The sequence below is a fragment of the Haliaeetus albicilla genome, chromosome 4 (genome assembly GCF_947461875.1).
Source record: "Haliaeetus albicilla chromosome 4, bHalAlb1.1, whole genome shotgun sequence".
NCBI classification, from domain to species: Eukaryota; Metazoa; Chordata; class Aves; order Accipitriformes; family Accipitridae; genus Haliaeetus; species Haliaeetus albicilla.
In genome coordinates this window covers 12047695-12062886 of record NC_091486.1, presented here as the reverse complement: position 1 = coordinate 12062886, position 15192 = coordinate 12047695, and the positions used below count along the sequence as shown (strand labels likewise).

Below are 15192 nucleotides of genomic sequence, written 5' to 3'. Positions count from 1 at the left end.
ATTGTGGAACCCGCTCATACATCCCCAGAAAAAGATGACTTTGAGGGTGGGTGGGCTTACTAATTTCCTGAGGCACACATTTGCAGTGCAGGAGCCCTGTTTCCCCAGTTATTGAACTAGAGTCACGCTTCTGCGGTGACAACAGCAAACTAGTTGGCGATGGAGTTTGCCATGATTTCATAAGACATTGATCTTTTTCAGCCTGGGGAGAACACACTACTTCATGCCAAAGAAGTGACTCGAGGTCAATGCACAAAACCCCGCTGTTTTGCAGCCTTTTAAGAAGGAACATGTAACCCGGTTGTAGGGGTAGGGCTGCTAGCAGAAAGGTTGTGATTCTAAATTACTGTGAAAGCCAAGACTCTCGGACAGCCTGTGCTTTAACGTGTTGGCCCATGCAGCAGGTTGAAGCAGTATTCAAGCTCTCTGACAGGGCTCTGGTCTTTAAAATGTTGATTCTAACAGATCTAAATCTCCCTGCTGCCTGTCCTGCCTGCAAACATCTCTAGAAGGGGGAAGGGGAAACAGCTGGCTCTTCTCTCTCCTTTTGAAATGTTAACTGTGTTTGCAGTTCTAGTTTACTGGGTTAGTAACAAAAGGTGTTTGTGATACCGATTGCTTTACTTTTCTTGTCTTTGGTAGTAAACTTCGGGCAAAAAGTTGTTAAAGGCTATCTGTTATGCTGTATTTATTAAAGACAACCAGAGGCAGTCAGATGGTGGGGATACTCCCTGGATATAAGCAAGTACCAAACCTGACATTTGATGAGGGATTTGGGTGCCCCAGACTACAGCATCAGTGTGCTGTCGTTGGCAGCTTCTGCCATTAAGCTTGGAGATTCTTTAATGCGGCAATCAGACCTTTGAAGCTCTAACTTCATGTATTCTGCATTGTCAGTGATCATCGTTGCTTCTGGGGAGACACTGTTCATCACAGCACTTCTTGCTCATCTTAGACTTGCAGTACAAATAGGTGACTGTATTTAAGATGGATGTGAAGCACCTTGGAGCCGTTCTCACTGCTGCCCCATAAATGACCTTCCCTTTGCCTTTGGAAATGGTGGCTCTGCTTTTTCCTGGTGACAGAAGGCTGATGTATCTTGATCTTTTGCAACAACAGAGTAGGTTTTGTTGCACCAATAAGAACTGTGCGGTGAGAGACATTGAGAAGACGAGCATGCAGTCTATGCTCAAACAGAGGTTGTGTCAGTACAAGCTGTGTCAGTGCTTTTTGTGCCGTGGAGCTTGGAAGTGATGTGGATGCTTGAACTCCTAAATAGCAGCAATAATGCAGAGCTGAAAAAACCCAAATCCTAGGTCCCCAATGTATCATGAAATAGGTAAATTTCGTGTAACTGGGCATTTCTCTGAAGGATTTTGACAGATAACTCATACTACTCTTTTGCATCAATCTTATCCTGTCTTCTGCAGTAGAGACCTTGATACTGCTTTCTGACTTGTTTCTCTTGGTGAGTTTCTGATCTTGTCAGCTTTGCCCATGTACAAAGCTAGTGGGATCCATCCAGAGAAAGCAACTGACACTTAGTACCATTTGCAGTTTTGCTCCAACTCTGATAGTCCCCTGCATGGACTAAATAAGGACTACTTGTCTGTTCTGAAATACAGAAAAATATGAATCCTAATATAGGAGTGCCTCAGAGCAAGAGTCTGTCACTTGCTTTCAGCCATAAAAAGGGGTAGTTAAGAGCAGTAGACTTGCACAGCCTTCAGGCTAATGGCCTTGATCAGCCAAGAGTGGGCAAGCAAGGCTTTTTGCTGTATCTCCTAAATGCACAAATGCAAAGTGACCTAGTGTAATGGGATACTTCTTAGTACTGCAAAACTGGCCCCGAAAGCAGACTGATAAGAGGGTTCAAATTCTGATGGTCTTCTGATAACTAGAAAGTCATTGAACTCTCCTTAGAAATCAGTCCAGGATTTGCAATTGAGTATAGCTTATTTTCTTTTAACATGGAGTCCATTGCCTCAGATTAGAGGCCCCTTTGAAAGGGTCGTGATGAGGGAAAGCGAAGAAATTTGAGGGAATCCTGCTTTGTGAAATGTCTTTTCTAAAGCAAATGGTCAGCTGCATGCCTTGACTGTGACAAGGTCAAAGCTTTGTTGCCTTTAAACACAGAGCAAAGTCCAGCAGGTGAGTGCCATTACTCCGCACTACCTTCAGCGCAGAGCTCTGAAGCTCAGCAGTAGGTGCTGGGAGCTTGGGTCAGGTGGAAACTGAACTCCAGGCTCTGATGCATGGGAGGCTGTAAAGAATAGTCAGTGACTCAGATTTAACCTCGAAGCTAAATTCTGTGTGCTGTATTCTACCCAGGGCCTTATTTAGAGGACATTCCTTTGCAGTAGTTCAGCTCAGTCAGTTCTACCCCAACCTGGGGCACGCGGGGGACTTGTTGCCCTAAGGGGCACCAGGAGGGTGGGAAGCACTAACAAGGTGTAGGAAATGCTTTTCATTGAGCACAAGGAGAGAGATGTTCTGATCTGCTGGACTCGAGAAGCTAGCTACGAGTGCATTAAGTACAGCCCAAAGAAAAGGGTCTGTGGTTAAAAGTAATCTATTGTCAGCATAACTTTATAGCGCAACACTTTACACCCTGTTCTAGGTAATATTATGTGGCTGCAGAGTGGCTTCAGGTGAGAATATAAAACACTTTTTACTTCAGGGTAGCCAGAAACAGGGAAGATGGATTTAAATGGATGCACCATATCAGCTTCAATAAAGAACATGTCCCTCTGCCTCTTAGAAGAGTTGCTCTTCTGAGCAGGCTGTTGGTCATATCCAAACTTTTCATTTCAGAACAAAAGAAACTTAATTTGAATGTCAAACCTTTAATCGCAGTGTGTTAAAAATGAAAGATTGAGTGGGTTTGTGTCTGTGCTAAGCTCCTGTTAAAACTCTCATTTAAGTTTTCTGTCCCTCCAGCTTCTCCTCTCTCCTGTCTCCTGCAGTTTTGCTCTTCCTTCTGCATTTTTTTGTTTTACTGCCCTCTTTTTCTTTCTTTCCTTCTTTTTCCTTTTCTTGCTATCCTTCCCTGAGTCTTTGATTTGTTACTGGCTCAGTCTGATGAAACTCTTTGCTGTAAGATTAACAAAGTAAGCTCCTCTTGACAGAGTGGTGGTGACTGAAGTGCAGTGAAGGGAGTTCAGCCAGCCACCTTGTACCTCTTTGCTAGCTGGTCAGAAACAGAGCCTTAACTGGAAGTTAGGCAAACCGGCATTATTACAAGAGCTGTCAACAGCATGTTAGTAAAAGTTATTTCTTCATTAGGTAAAAAGTGATATCTGATAGTGCTTTTTATAGAAGGTGCTGACACTGTGTTACAGCAAGCTGCAGAGCTTTGCTAAGGAAACTGGTACCTTTGTGCTGAGTGGTAGCAAGAGAGTGATCTGCAGTAATATATTCAAGCCCATAACATTTCCTAATTTGAACATATTTTATTTAGTGTTGCAGACTGAACCATGGTTACACTGTGTAAAGCGTAATGGAATGCATGGCCAAAGCAGTTCCGTCAAAATTGAGGCAGAGGAGAAAACAATAGTAAAATTAAGGGTGTCAACCAAAGCTCGCTTAGTTTCCTGGTCCTTCCTGAATGAGAAATATGAGGAAACTGTTACCTTCCCCAAATATACTCCTTGGGTGAAGTCCATCTGTTGCTCATTAGCTGCATCTCAGTAAAGTCAAGAGGATCAAGTGTACTGGTCTTCTGTGGGCAGTCTCTCTCTCATGCCAGAGCTGTGCTCGGCTCTTTCTCCTGGCAGGTTCACAAGCAAGCAAATGGCTGTGGTGAGGTTTGGGAGAGGTGTTGTTATTTTCTTCCAGTTCTATTAAGAGAAAACTGGTAAGCCTGTGACAGGAACATATCTTCCAAGTCCTGTGTTTTCCCATCTGCAGGCTGAATCAGGAGTCAGAGTAGGTCATAGCAGATAGTTGTTGGAAGGGACAAAAGAGTTGATGAAAATGCTGCTCAGTTGAGCAAGCAGGATTAACACGACAAGGTGAATACTGTTAGCAAAAAAAATCGCTCTTTTTGTTAGTGTGGATATGTGTTTTCCCACACCTGCATTACACCCTCCTGACAGATAGTCCTGCGTTAAGCATGTCCGAAAAGCATGCCTGACAGTCCCCATGCCAGTCTTTTTGGGTAAACAAAGACTCAGTCGTCTGAACCTGTTAGTACTTGTGTGCGTGGGCATGTCCTCCCTTGAACATGGCAATGAGACATAGGAGGATTTCAGCAGAAGTCGTGAGGCTGGTAAGCAACCTCTGAAGGTGGACAGTTGGAGAAGCATGTCCACTCCTCTGTTGGCAGGTTGGGGGCAACAGGGAGCTCTTTTTAGGATTATTTAGTTTTAAGTGTTGTTAAATCTTACCTCTTTGCAGGAGGGGTTTTTGAGGGTAGAAACCTTGTTCACGGATACAACAAGTTAGGTTTTCAGTGGGTCTGCGTTACTGCAAAAGATAGTGTCCAAGAGCACAGGAGGTTTGAGGTCTTTCAAAGTGCTGGTTGCTGCACGTGACTCTCTGCTCACTGCTCTCCTTTTCCGCCAGCTACTTTCTGTAAATCTGATGTTTATCTTTCAGTGCCAGTGTTCGGGACGCTTTAGCAACTTTCTCTCAGTTCCCAAGATCCAAGTAATACTAGCATTATTTTTTTCTTTTTTGAAAATTTTACACACTGCTGGACAACTCCAACTCTCTCAACGCAAGCTAGCCCTTCATCCTCCGGCTTTGTGTCTCACTTTTGCACCTGATCTTGCAGCCTTATCTTTTGAGATGGCGTTATATACAGGATGTGACAAAAGTTGTACAGAAAATAAACTTTCAGATCTTAATTCATATGTATAAAGTGGATAGCAAGAGCTTCTAAAATGATCAGCTTTCAGTTACTAGTCTGCGGGTGATTGTGTGATGAGGATCCTTATCATTTGGATTGCTACATTGTTTTCAACTTTTCAACTTTCATATATTCATCCAGCTTTAAGGAAACATGGGGCTTGCTTCTATGCAGGCCAAGCTTCTAAACTTCCCATTCACTCCAAGAAGCATATAAGAATTCACAAGGCTTTATTCATCTTGTCAAAAGCCTAAAGAAGGGAGACTTTATTCTAAGGGAAAGAGTACAGATAATTGTGAAAAATACGGCTTGGGTAACTCCCTGTTCACTGCAAAGAAAATGGGGTAGCTAAATATGCTGCTTTCCTATAAAATAAATGCCAGATAGATGTATTGTTTAGGAATTCAGTGCACAGATGCTGAAATAAAATCCATCCATTTTGAAGTGAAACAAAAAGGGCAGTTACTTCACATGACCGCAGAAGGATTTGGGTTTTTTTCCAAACTGTTATGTTTGAGCATACACCTTGTTAAAACTTGTGTATGTATTTGGAAAACTAATCTGTCATTTTTTTAAAGTTAAAAAAACCCAAACCTCAAAATGTTTCAGTCTAAAACCAGCATCAAGGTATTTCTCAAACACAACAGAACACTGTTACATTTCAGTGTAGTTCTTGTCTGTTAACAGGCTCTATGAAAACATTTTCATCTCTGGCAAAAGTTGCAATTTCTTTTAAAAAGAGAAGAATCGGTTGAGCAGTTAGTGATTACAGCAGGGATCTACAGATGGGGTTTTCAATTCAGTAAGGAAATCCAGGTCTCTGCCAGTTTAGCCACTGTATATCAGTTGCTATTGCAGAACAGTTCAATTGTTAATATTGCATCATCCAATTCAATGTTATGTAAAGATACTTTTTAAAACAACTACAGAAGCACATCTGGCTGTTTTCTTAAAAAAGATCTGTAGATCTTAAGTTGGACTTCAGCACGTGTAAAGAATTATTAGGAAATACCTACTGAGATAAGCTCAAAACCGTCTCCCTTGGCTAATATTCTTTGTCATTAGAAAACACAACCCAAGAATTAACCTGTTTGCTTTTAGTTCATAATGTTTGATGTGGCTGATTATGCTGAAACACCAGCCATTACTTGGATTAAAGGTAGTTAGTGCATCCAGTTGGGTCTCCTGTTGAATTTGACATGCCTCTCAGTCTGTCAGCCTTTGTCCTGGACCAGCCCTGCAGTCCTCTCCCAGGCAAGCTGAGAACATGGAAATCACACCCGTCACCTGTGCTCCTTTCAGATAATTAGGACAAAGTATGAAAATTTCACCAGTGAAGTCCTAATGAGATGAGAAATAGAACATGCAAACTGAATTACAGCAGTTAACAGTAGAACAGCCATGGGGGTTTCCTCTTTGATGGGGAGAGCACCATTATATATGCTTCAGTTTACGTATTTGTTGTTTGCTTTTCTCTAATGTAGCATGCATAACATCACATTGCAGAAAGCCCCCTATAGGTCTGGCTGGTTTCTTACTCCCTCACCTCCCAGTACTACTCAATGCTTTCCGGTGCTCCTCTACTATGCAGGAACTGTGGTCGCTCAGTACTTTTGGAAAATGGAAAAAATACATCTCCCATTCTGTGTGTTGCCACATGAGAAGTTAGTAATTGCCATTCTGTTGTCCTTACTGCACCACAATGCACTTGGTTGTTCCATGTGTTACAGCCATTGCTAGTCCTGGTACAGCTCAACAACTTTGAAATCTTGGATCCCTGCAAAATTATCTTCCAGGCTGTGAAAGGCTGTAAAGTTGCACAAAGGGGTGAAGCCTGGGACCCAGACCTGCTGGGAACCCGTTAGCAAATGTGATCCTGAAGAGCCATTAGATGGTTTCTGGTGGAGATTGTTATCTTTTGTGTTGGAAGGTTGTAAATTAAACATGGAAATTTAGTGTTGCTGTACACAGGAAAGCACAAGTACAATCTATATGTCAATTTTGAGCAAAGATCCCTTGTTCACTAGCAGAAGACAACGCTGTATTAAACATTTAGGAAAGAGATGGGCTCTCACCTGTGATAACAAGGGACTGCACTTAGCAACCCTGGAGGTGTCTCCACTGTTAGGTTTTCCAGGCATTTTTCCATGTTCATATTTCACATGGAGCGAGCAGCTCCGAGCACACAAGGAGAGCTGGGAGTGGCACATCCCTGGCTACAGCTAAATCCACTGAGGATGCTTTTTCATGCAGTTTAGGCTTGCTGACAATTACAGCTACAGAGTATAGCAGCTGAGGATGTGCCCTGTTATGCTGTGTTGTTTTTTTTTTTTCTCCTCCCTTCATAATGCACATGCAGCTTCAGTGAACAGAGGTTTCTTACATCCCTAAGACATGCGGTACAGTCTTAACCTATCTGAAAACACATTACAGTTCAGTGAGTACTCTGAAACTTTCTTGAGGTCACGTAGGAAATTGGTGACAAAACGCGCATCAAATAATCAGCAGTTATAACTTCCAGATTTGTATCTGCCAGTTGATTTCAGCCTTTTTATAGGCCTGCATGTCCCAGGAAGCACATAACACACGTACCCGAGATCATCTTGTTCAGCGGCACCAGTTAACTGTGGCCAAGACAACCCCTGCTGCACAACAGGGAGCAGCAGGATTGCGTTAGGGGTGAAGGCAGCATCTAGGTGGTTGTGAGGCAGAGAGCACGAACCAGCATGTGTGTTCCATCTCATCAGCTGGGGTTTGCTGCGGTCCCGAATCAGATTTGCCCATGTTGAGCACCCCTGACGAACAAGGCCCCAGCTGTCTGCTGCTGCAGAAGTGTGCGCCAAGGCAGGCTATGAAAAGTGTTGCACAACCCAGTATAATTTAACCACATGCTGAATAAATACACTTTTGAGAACTCTTTTGAAGAGATGTTGCCTAGTTAATCCTGCAGGGGGTATAATATGTATATTTTTGAAATCCAGTTTTAGCATCATGCAATTAGCTTTTATGGCCTAAGGATTCTGATTTAAGACATTCTTTAGTTACTAATGGTAATCTGTTTTCATTAGAAATGCAAATGTGGTTTAGATCCAAATGTATCTGAGTGGTACAATGTAAAAAGATGATTCACAGCTAATACCATTGAAGTGCCTCAAATCTGGTATTCTTTGCACCTTCTGTAGTTTGAACCCTGAGGATCAACACGATATTCAAACATTACTCTCAGCTGAAGCATGTGGAGGCTGAATAGATTTCTTTAGCAAATTGAATAAGTATTAATCAACAGGGATCCTTTCTAGGGCAGCAGACGGAAAATCATAGCTTTAGGCAAGAAAGAGGCAGACACTTTGAATATCACAGTAGTAACTTCAGCTCCTCAATAGCAGAGCACAGCTCCTGCCAGTGCACAGGTGCTGAGCAGACAGCAGCATCTTAGTTGACTTTGTCTTAGTATCAGAGAAATTACTCAGGCTTGAACACCCTGGGTTGCTCAAGGAGGGCTGGAGCTGCTCAGAGCTGTGCTGCCGTAAAATTTGATCTGGCAGTCTGTCTAAGAAAAGCCTCAAGCAAGGCAAGCTCCAGACAGACATCTAAAGGCTAATGCTCACTGAATATTCACTGCAGTCACTTGTCCCAGAGATGCTAAACTATCAGGCAGGTGGATGTCTGTGATCAGGCATTTTACATTGTGGTAAGAGGTTACTCGTATTTGACAAAGTCTTTCCAGAATCAAAGAGCCTCTGCTGCTAGACCAGTCCAGCCCTTGCTGTTGTGTTCAAATAAGTGTTTCTTTTTCCTAATTACTTTGAAAGATGGGGCTGAAAGAAAGCGGCTGCTCAGCAATAGTGAATATGGCTTTTGTAATGATAATCACTTATTAGACATGTTGCTTGGTAGAGCATTTTTACAGCTATTTGTAGATGCAGTGATGCAGCTGGGAATGAAGCAGTGCAGTTTATGCAGTGTACCTCTCCACATGTCTGCTAAGCTGGACTTAGAATTTTTTTCTGTGAGGAGGCTGCTGGTAAGGAGCAATGGTGTAGGTGCCGTAGCTGTGGGAGGCTCTGTGTGGCCCTCCAGAAGTCAGAATCAATGAGTTTCTCGGGACTAACCTTATTGGGAAGGCTGGTGGCTAGGTCAAGGCACTTGCACAGCTTCAGAGGGCTGAGACCTCGGCAGGGTGCTGCAGAGAGCTCTCCTGTTCCTGTGCAGCAGATGCTCTCTGAGACTTCAAGTTCCCGTCCCATCTTTCTTGCTGGTGCAGATAGAGTGTAGTAGTGATTTCATCACCTGAAATTTGATAAACTTGTTGACCGGCACCACGGGGAAGATTCCTCACAGAACTGCTCCCTGCCCTGGAGAGCTGTCAAACGAAAAACCAAGACGTAGATCACGCGAGCCTGTTATATGGGACGGCAAGTGATGTTCTGATTTTCCTACTTAAGCTCAGTGAATTAAAGCTTCCCACAAGTCTAACTGGTAGTCTTGAGTGTGCACTTAAAAGTGTCTGAGCTGCTTAGCCATTTCCCTGTGCCGTGTTCAAAGAGCAAAACATCACAAGCACCAGCAGTTCTTATCTGTGTGTTTTATTTCCAAACCGCTGCTTGCATTTACTTCATTCATTACTTCTTTTAATTCATCCTAACCAGTACCTTTGCTGTGAGCTTGTATTTTCTGCTAGTATTTCTGGAGGACAAGGGTGTGGAGGTAGCTGCTTTGGGCACCAGCCCTGGAGGCTCCGGCTGCAGTGTGTCTGTCGTCAAACACCCCAACCTCGTTGTTCTTGGTGGTTACGTGGTGTCCGCTCTCGCCCTGCACCACTTGCAACTTATTCTTATTCCGTTCTTTTCTTTTCAGGGGCTGTCAGAGCCTGAATAATTTAAGAGTGAACAAATGAGAGACGTTCATGGAGGACTCTGTTCTTACCTAGGCACAATTTGACAAGCATGTAGATTGCCTTGGGTTTCCACTGCACCTACCACAACTTTACTAAGAGAAAAGCCCCCTTTCCTAGACATCTGTGTCACTCTTGCTTAGTAAAGTTATTCAAGATCAGCGCCTTTGGAATTGGTTGGTAAATGGACAAAGACTTTCTCTTTGCCCGGAGCTCCTGACAGCCTCCAAGTACCAAAGAGAACTCCACAGCACTAGAAAGCAAGACACAGCTGCTGAATGTTGGAAGCTACTGCATTTGGCAAAAGAAGCTGACGCTAAGATGCACACAGTTGTGTTTGTTTGTTCTGCTTGTTTTCTGTGCTTTCTGAGCCCTGTGTGTGCCTGGAAAGTTTAATGACCAATCCCTTCTTTCTCAACATGCAGTTTTTCTTCCTATCCCAAAAAGCTTTGGGTTCTGTTCTTGCTTTTTTTTTCCAATTCCAATTTATTTTGTCACCAATACTCTTCTGTTGTTTCCATGAGGAATTGTTTGGGGACATAGCCACAGTTTCTTTTGAGGTAGGGAGAGATAAACACAATATTCAAATGTCATCCTCCTCCCTCCTTTCCCCCATTCAGCAGAGTGGTCCACCTTGTCATAGAGGTTGCTGGCTTCAAGCGTTAAGGCAGAGTTGACCTAGCAACGATGTCATTTAACTGAGAAATTGCTTCATTAAGTGTGGAAAAATTCTTACAGTAGCTCAATTTGGGAGCTGCTGAATGAAGCTGACCCTTGACACTTCGCAAAAGAATAAGGCTTGTGTTGTACTAACAGCTGCTTGGAAACCATGTGTAATAAAGTTTGTTTTTGTGCCCACCACCAGGATAAAAGATGGTATTCGCCGACTCTGGTACCCTTATGCACCCAGCAGAGCAAAACTGCTTAGATCAAAGTTAAAAAGTCTGCTTCTATGTGGGTGTCTAAGCATTTCACAGTTCCTTATGCTAAAAGTAACAGTGTACTTGCAAAGGCCAGCAAATGCTGCTCTTCTTGTTCAGCTTCAAACGTGACGTTTTCCCCCTCATCATCCCATATAGGTTTCCATAAAAGTTCAGGGTTAAAACTTTTTTTACAGAACGTGCATAAGTCTCCTATCAAAATATATGAAGGGGCATTTTTGCTTTGTGTTTGGGGCTTTGTTCTTTTTGCTGCTAGCAACTCTTATTCTGGAAACTTCAGGGTCGGGGATTACTTTATTTTTGTCACAGAATGAGGACAGTGTAAATACAAAATGTAAAGTAGAACTTAGAGAAGTGCTTCAACGAGTTGTTTGACTAAATTGAAATAAATGTTGATTTGTTCAAAAAAAAAACCAAAAACATGCCCTTTCTGGATCTTGTTAGTCTTGACTTTTTATTTCCTTCCTTTGCTAAAGTGAAATGTGTTGTGCCTCGACTTCAGAAATCTGCTCTCCCAGCTGTGAGGCATTACAGGAAGGCTGCTCCAACGTGCGCTCCCAGCAGATGTGTTGGACTTGCTCGAGCTGTGCTCTGGTCGGGTCCAGGACGTGTGCTGGGCACAAACCCGAGGCAAGAGAATGGGTGAATGAAATTGAGTGCGTAGAAATACTGCGTCTGGCCTCAAACTCTGCTGTGTGGAGCAACTGCTCTTTTTCTGAGCTTTTCCACATGCTTTTATTTAGTAAAAACCCTATTCTAAAAAGTTGTTGCTTTGTTGGGGAGTTAAGCAAGGTTCCCTTGAAGGACTCAAGGCAGGCCAATAATGTGCCTATCTCACAGTATTTGGGGATAGGAGCTGGCTAGGAGTATCTCACCAACGGGTTGGTGGATTCACTCTGTGAATGTTTGTTCTTTTATTATTCCTGTCATGAACTCACAGCAGTTTATGTGAGGGCTCAGATGGGACTCTGAAGCAGGATGAATTTGTCAGGCTGATAAATGGAGAGAAAAAGGCTCAAACCTCCCACCAGAGAAGCTGTAGATACCCATCACAGTTGTATGCTGTTATATGGAAACCCGTTTCTGAGTGGGACACCCGGAGAGGAGGACTGCAGATGTTTCAGCTGCTGTTCAAGTGCTTGGTGCTGTGGGGTTGAGTTGCACACTTTCCTGAGAGCCTCTTCAGAGGCACGAGGACACGTTCTGCCTTGATGTGCAGCAGCTCCTCAGTTAAATGCTCATCTGTAGGAACGAGGCCCTGCCCTGTATTCATCTGAGGGCTCGTATTCATCTGAGGGCTCATCTTCATCTTTTCCCCGTGCCCTCCCTGCAGTCACCTCTGACAATAGCTTTAGGTCCACATGAAGCAGCAGATACAATAGAGATGGTTTCTGTAGCTGTTCCACTCACTAGGCACTCTTGGACAGTAACAAAGTCATGTTTTATTTCAGCAGGCTCTTTCTCTGTGCCTTCCCCTTGTGCTGTCTCTCTCCCTGGAGACCCAGCTCACTCATTCAGCACGCTCTCAGGATTTCAGTAACTTTTCTTGCAAGGTCTCTTGAGACCGCGCGCCTCTGTGCTGTTTCTCCAAGCTTTTGGTTTTATCTCGCTCTTTGAAACTTTCCCAGAACTGCAGTGACTTTTCTCTGACCTCCAGGAACTGGAGCTCTTGAGCCCTGACACTCTGACTGGCACAACCAAGACCTGGAGACTACTTGGGGATGTCAGCTTTCCCAGCGCATGCTGGATGAAAGCCGCATCTGAGCAACACCAGCTAAAAATAAAAGCTATTCAACTGAAGCTAATGGCGAGTTGCCATGAGTTATTGCTCATTAAAGTGAATTGTCAGATGCTTAACTTCAGCTAATCATTTCCTGCTGTGAGATCGGCCTGGTATTAAACATACTCAAATGTGGGAAGGGGATTCACAATAACTAAATTTAGCTAAGGGTGTAATTTCCTCGGACTCCCTCTGTAGTTAATGGAAAGAGAAAGGCTCCTACAGGGTGTGATTCCCACTCTGCATCACCCTTGGGCAGAAGTGTGCACTGCTCCTTGACTGCTGAGAGCATGGGGTGAGCTGCTGCCTGCCACAAAAATGAGCTGCTCCGAGTGACCGTGTTTGCCCACCCCAGCTAGATCAGTGCTTGCTTTCCTCAGCTTAGGCTTCTACCTGGAAGTAATGATCAGGAGGTTGAATATTAAAACCAACAGGTAGATGACCATTTCCCGAAGGCAAAACTCATATGCAAAATCTCGCAGGAGCATCCCCTGCTTTGCAGTGTAGCTAAAGGGAACTCTGCAGATCATCTTCTACCTCAAAGCAGCTCTTCCTTCCCATTTCCAAGAAATATCAGCTATTCAATAAACAAACAGTGCATTCAGAATGTTGTGTGATTAATTTAGTTTTCAGTTCTTTTTTTGCCCTGTTCTTTTTGGAAATTAGTCTTGTTTGCATGTTTGGCACTGAAACAGAAAGTCAAATCTTGAGTTTTTACATTACAGTGACTGGAAAATTTATCAAGTACATCTGCTTTTAGCAGTGTAGGCTACTTTCTCTATTGAACTAGAAACTTTTGCATAAAATATTTAACTCCATACTACTCTTCTTGAGTTTGGACAGAAGTAATTTCATCCATGTAAATGGAATTGTGAGAATCCTGCCAGACTGATTTGTGCCTTTTGATGTTACTTTCAGCTTGAAGCTTCAAACGATACTGCAAGACACAAACTGAAAATTCGGTTGAAACTTCTCAATTCTGCTCATTTCCAGGAGATTATAAAGTTAGGGAGAACATTTGAACCTTGGAGCAAAATTTGCATTTAGATTTCAGTGGTGTAGTTTGAACGTGTCTTTACCCTCTGGTGTGAAACCGGGTCCTACATGGTCTCATCTCATTTTTTTCTCGAGCCAAAGCACAGGGCAGGTCTGTGGTTGGACACGTGTAGAGCAGCTGAGCTGGGAGTAGATGGGGAACCATGGAGGACTCCAGGGAGAGTTTTGCAATTCCATTGCGAAAGTTTAACGTACTCCTAATCTAAAGGGCTTTTCAAGCCAGTTGTTCTCTATCTTTTTCTGACATGGGCACTGAAAATTTCCTTATGTTCACTTACATTCTTCACTGGAGCTTTTTTCAGAGGCAGTGCCTGAGGAGACAGTTTATCTGTTGACATTAAAAGTTGTCAGATTCATTATTTATATTGTTATGAACTAGTGCTTTCAGCTGAGGAATAGCTGTAAAGTGACTTTGTATTATCCAAATGTTACCTCCCAAATTTCTGCAAATCCATGCCAGGTTTTACAGGCAGAATAGGCTCTAACACTAAAACTGGGATTGGTACTGTCATCTGCCTAAGCCACAGAGTTTTGTAACCCTGACTCGTGCCAATAAAAATGTTTCACTGAGTGTGTTTTGGACATTTAATACAAAAGCACAGAAGAGACCAAAGAAGCAGTTTTCATACCTTGTTCTGCCATCTTTGCGTCCGTCAAGTAGAGCTTTAGCCCTGAAGTCCTTGAGCAGATCCACGGTGGCTCTCACAGCAGCATTTCCTGAGGGAGGTATAAAGCCTCAAGGGTCTGAGAGCTGTGAACTGGAGCTTACAGCCCGTACGGTGAAGGAGATACTCTTGGAAAGGGCAGGAGAGGGTGCATTTTGATGGTTTAGATGATTCTTGTTTGTTTAGTGTGAAATACTAACATAGAGGCTTTGTTTGTGCATAGGACAGGTCTAGATGACTCCAGCTTTCCAAGATTTTCTGGTACAGAGATTCCCGTTCTTCAGGAAATAGTTTTAGTAAAGACCAAGTTAGTCTTTCACCCACATCTGATTCAGTTCCATCTTTGTCAGAAATGTTATTTTACAGGAATCACTAAATATGGAAAATGGGCTCTGTCGAGCACAGCAGAGCTAATTTATGTGCTCATTGGTCAGATTGTCATTATTGGCTTTTATTCATGAGTGGAATTATTTCTGCAAAAAATTTGTTGATTTAAATGCACATGCTAATAGGATTACAGAGTTCCCATTTTGGCTCATCTTCTTTGACTTCTGTGGAAAAATCCTTTTCTCTCAGGCTGTTTTTCTGGGGTGAGAAATGGAGCTGTACATAAATCAGAAGAAGAGTCACCTCACCTAAAGCAAGATTGTGTCCTGCCATAGTCACCTGTCTTCATAGGTATATTCTGTATTAACTTCTGGTTATGGAAACATATTTCCTTCCTATCATATATGATCTGTGGTTAGTATGAATCTAAAAGAGAAGCCTGATGTTTTCTTCTGAGTTGCTCTGAGAAGTCTTTCCCTTTCCCTGTCAGAGATCTGAGTTCCTGCAGATGAGTCTGGTGCTGCATGAGCCTGATCAGACAGACCTCCCCTCCCATGCGTGCTCTGGGGAGCAGGGAGGTAAAAATAAAATGCCTTGTATTTATGTTCCAGCAGTAATTCCTACTGACTCAAATGGGAATACAACTGTGCCTCTGAAACGGGTCTATGAGATTTTCA

At 43.1% G+C, this 15192-nt stretch overlaps 1 protein-coding gene across 11 annotated transcripts in view; it reads left to right on the top strand.

Moving 5' to 3' along the window:
• Window positions 1-15192, top strand: part of KALRN (kalirin RhoGEF kinase) — a 530488-nt gene that overhangs the window by 449382 nt on the left and 65914 nt on the right. The window contains exon 36 of one of the 11 annotated variants that reach the window (XM_069780938.1): window positions 9710-14094. The exons of the other annotated variants lie outside the window; for them this stretch is intronic. Within the exon in view, the coding sequence (XP_069637039.1) occupies window positions 9710-9726 (17 nt within the window). The 3' untranslated portion in view covers window positions 9727-14094. Of the gene's footprint in view, window positions 1-9709; window positions 14095-15192 lie in introns of those variants that run through there. 11 annotated transcript variants of the gene reach the window in all.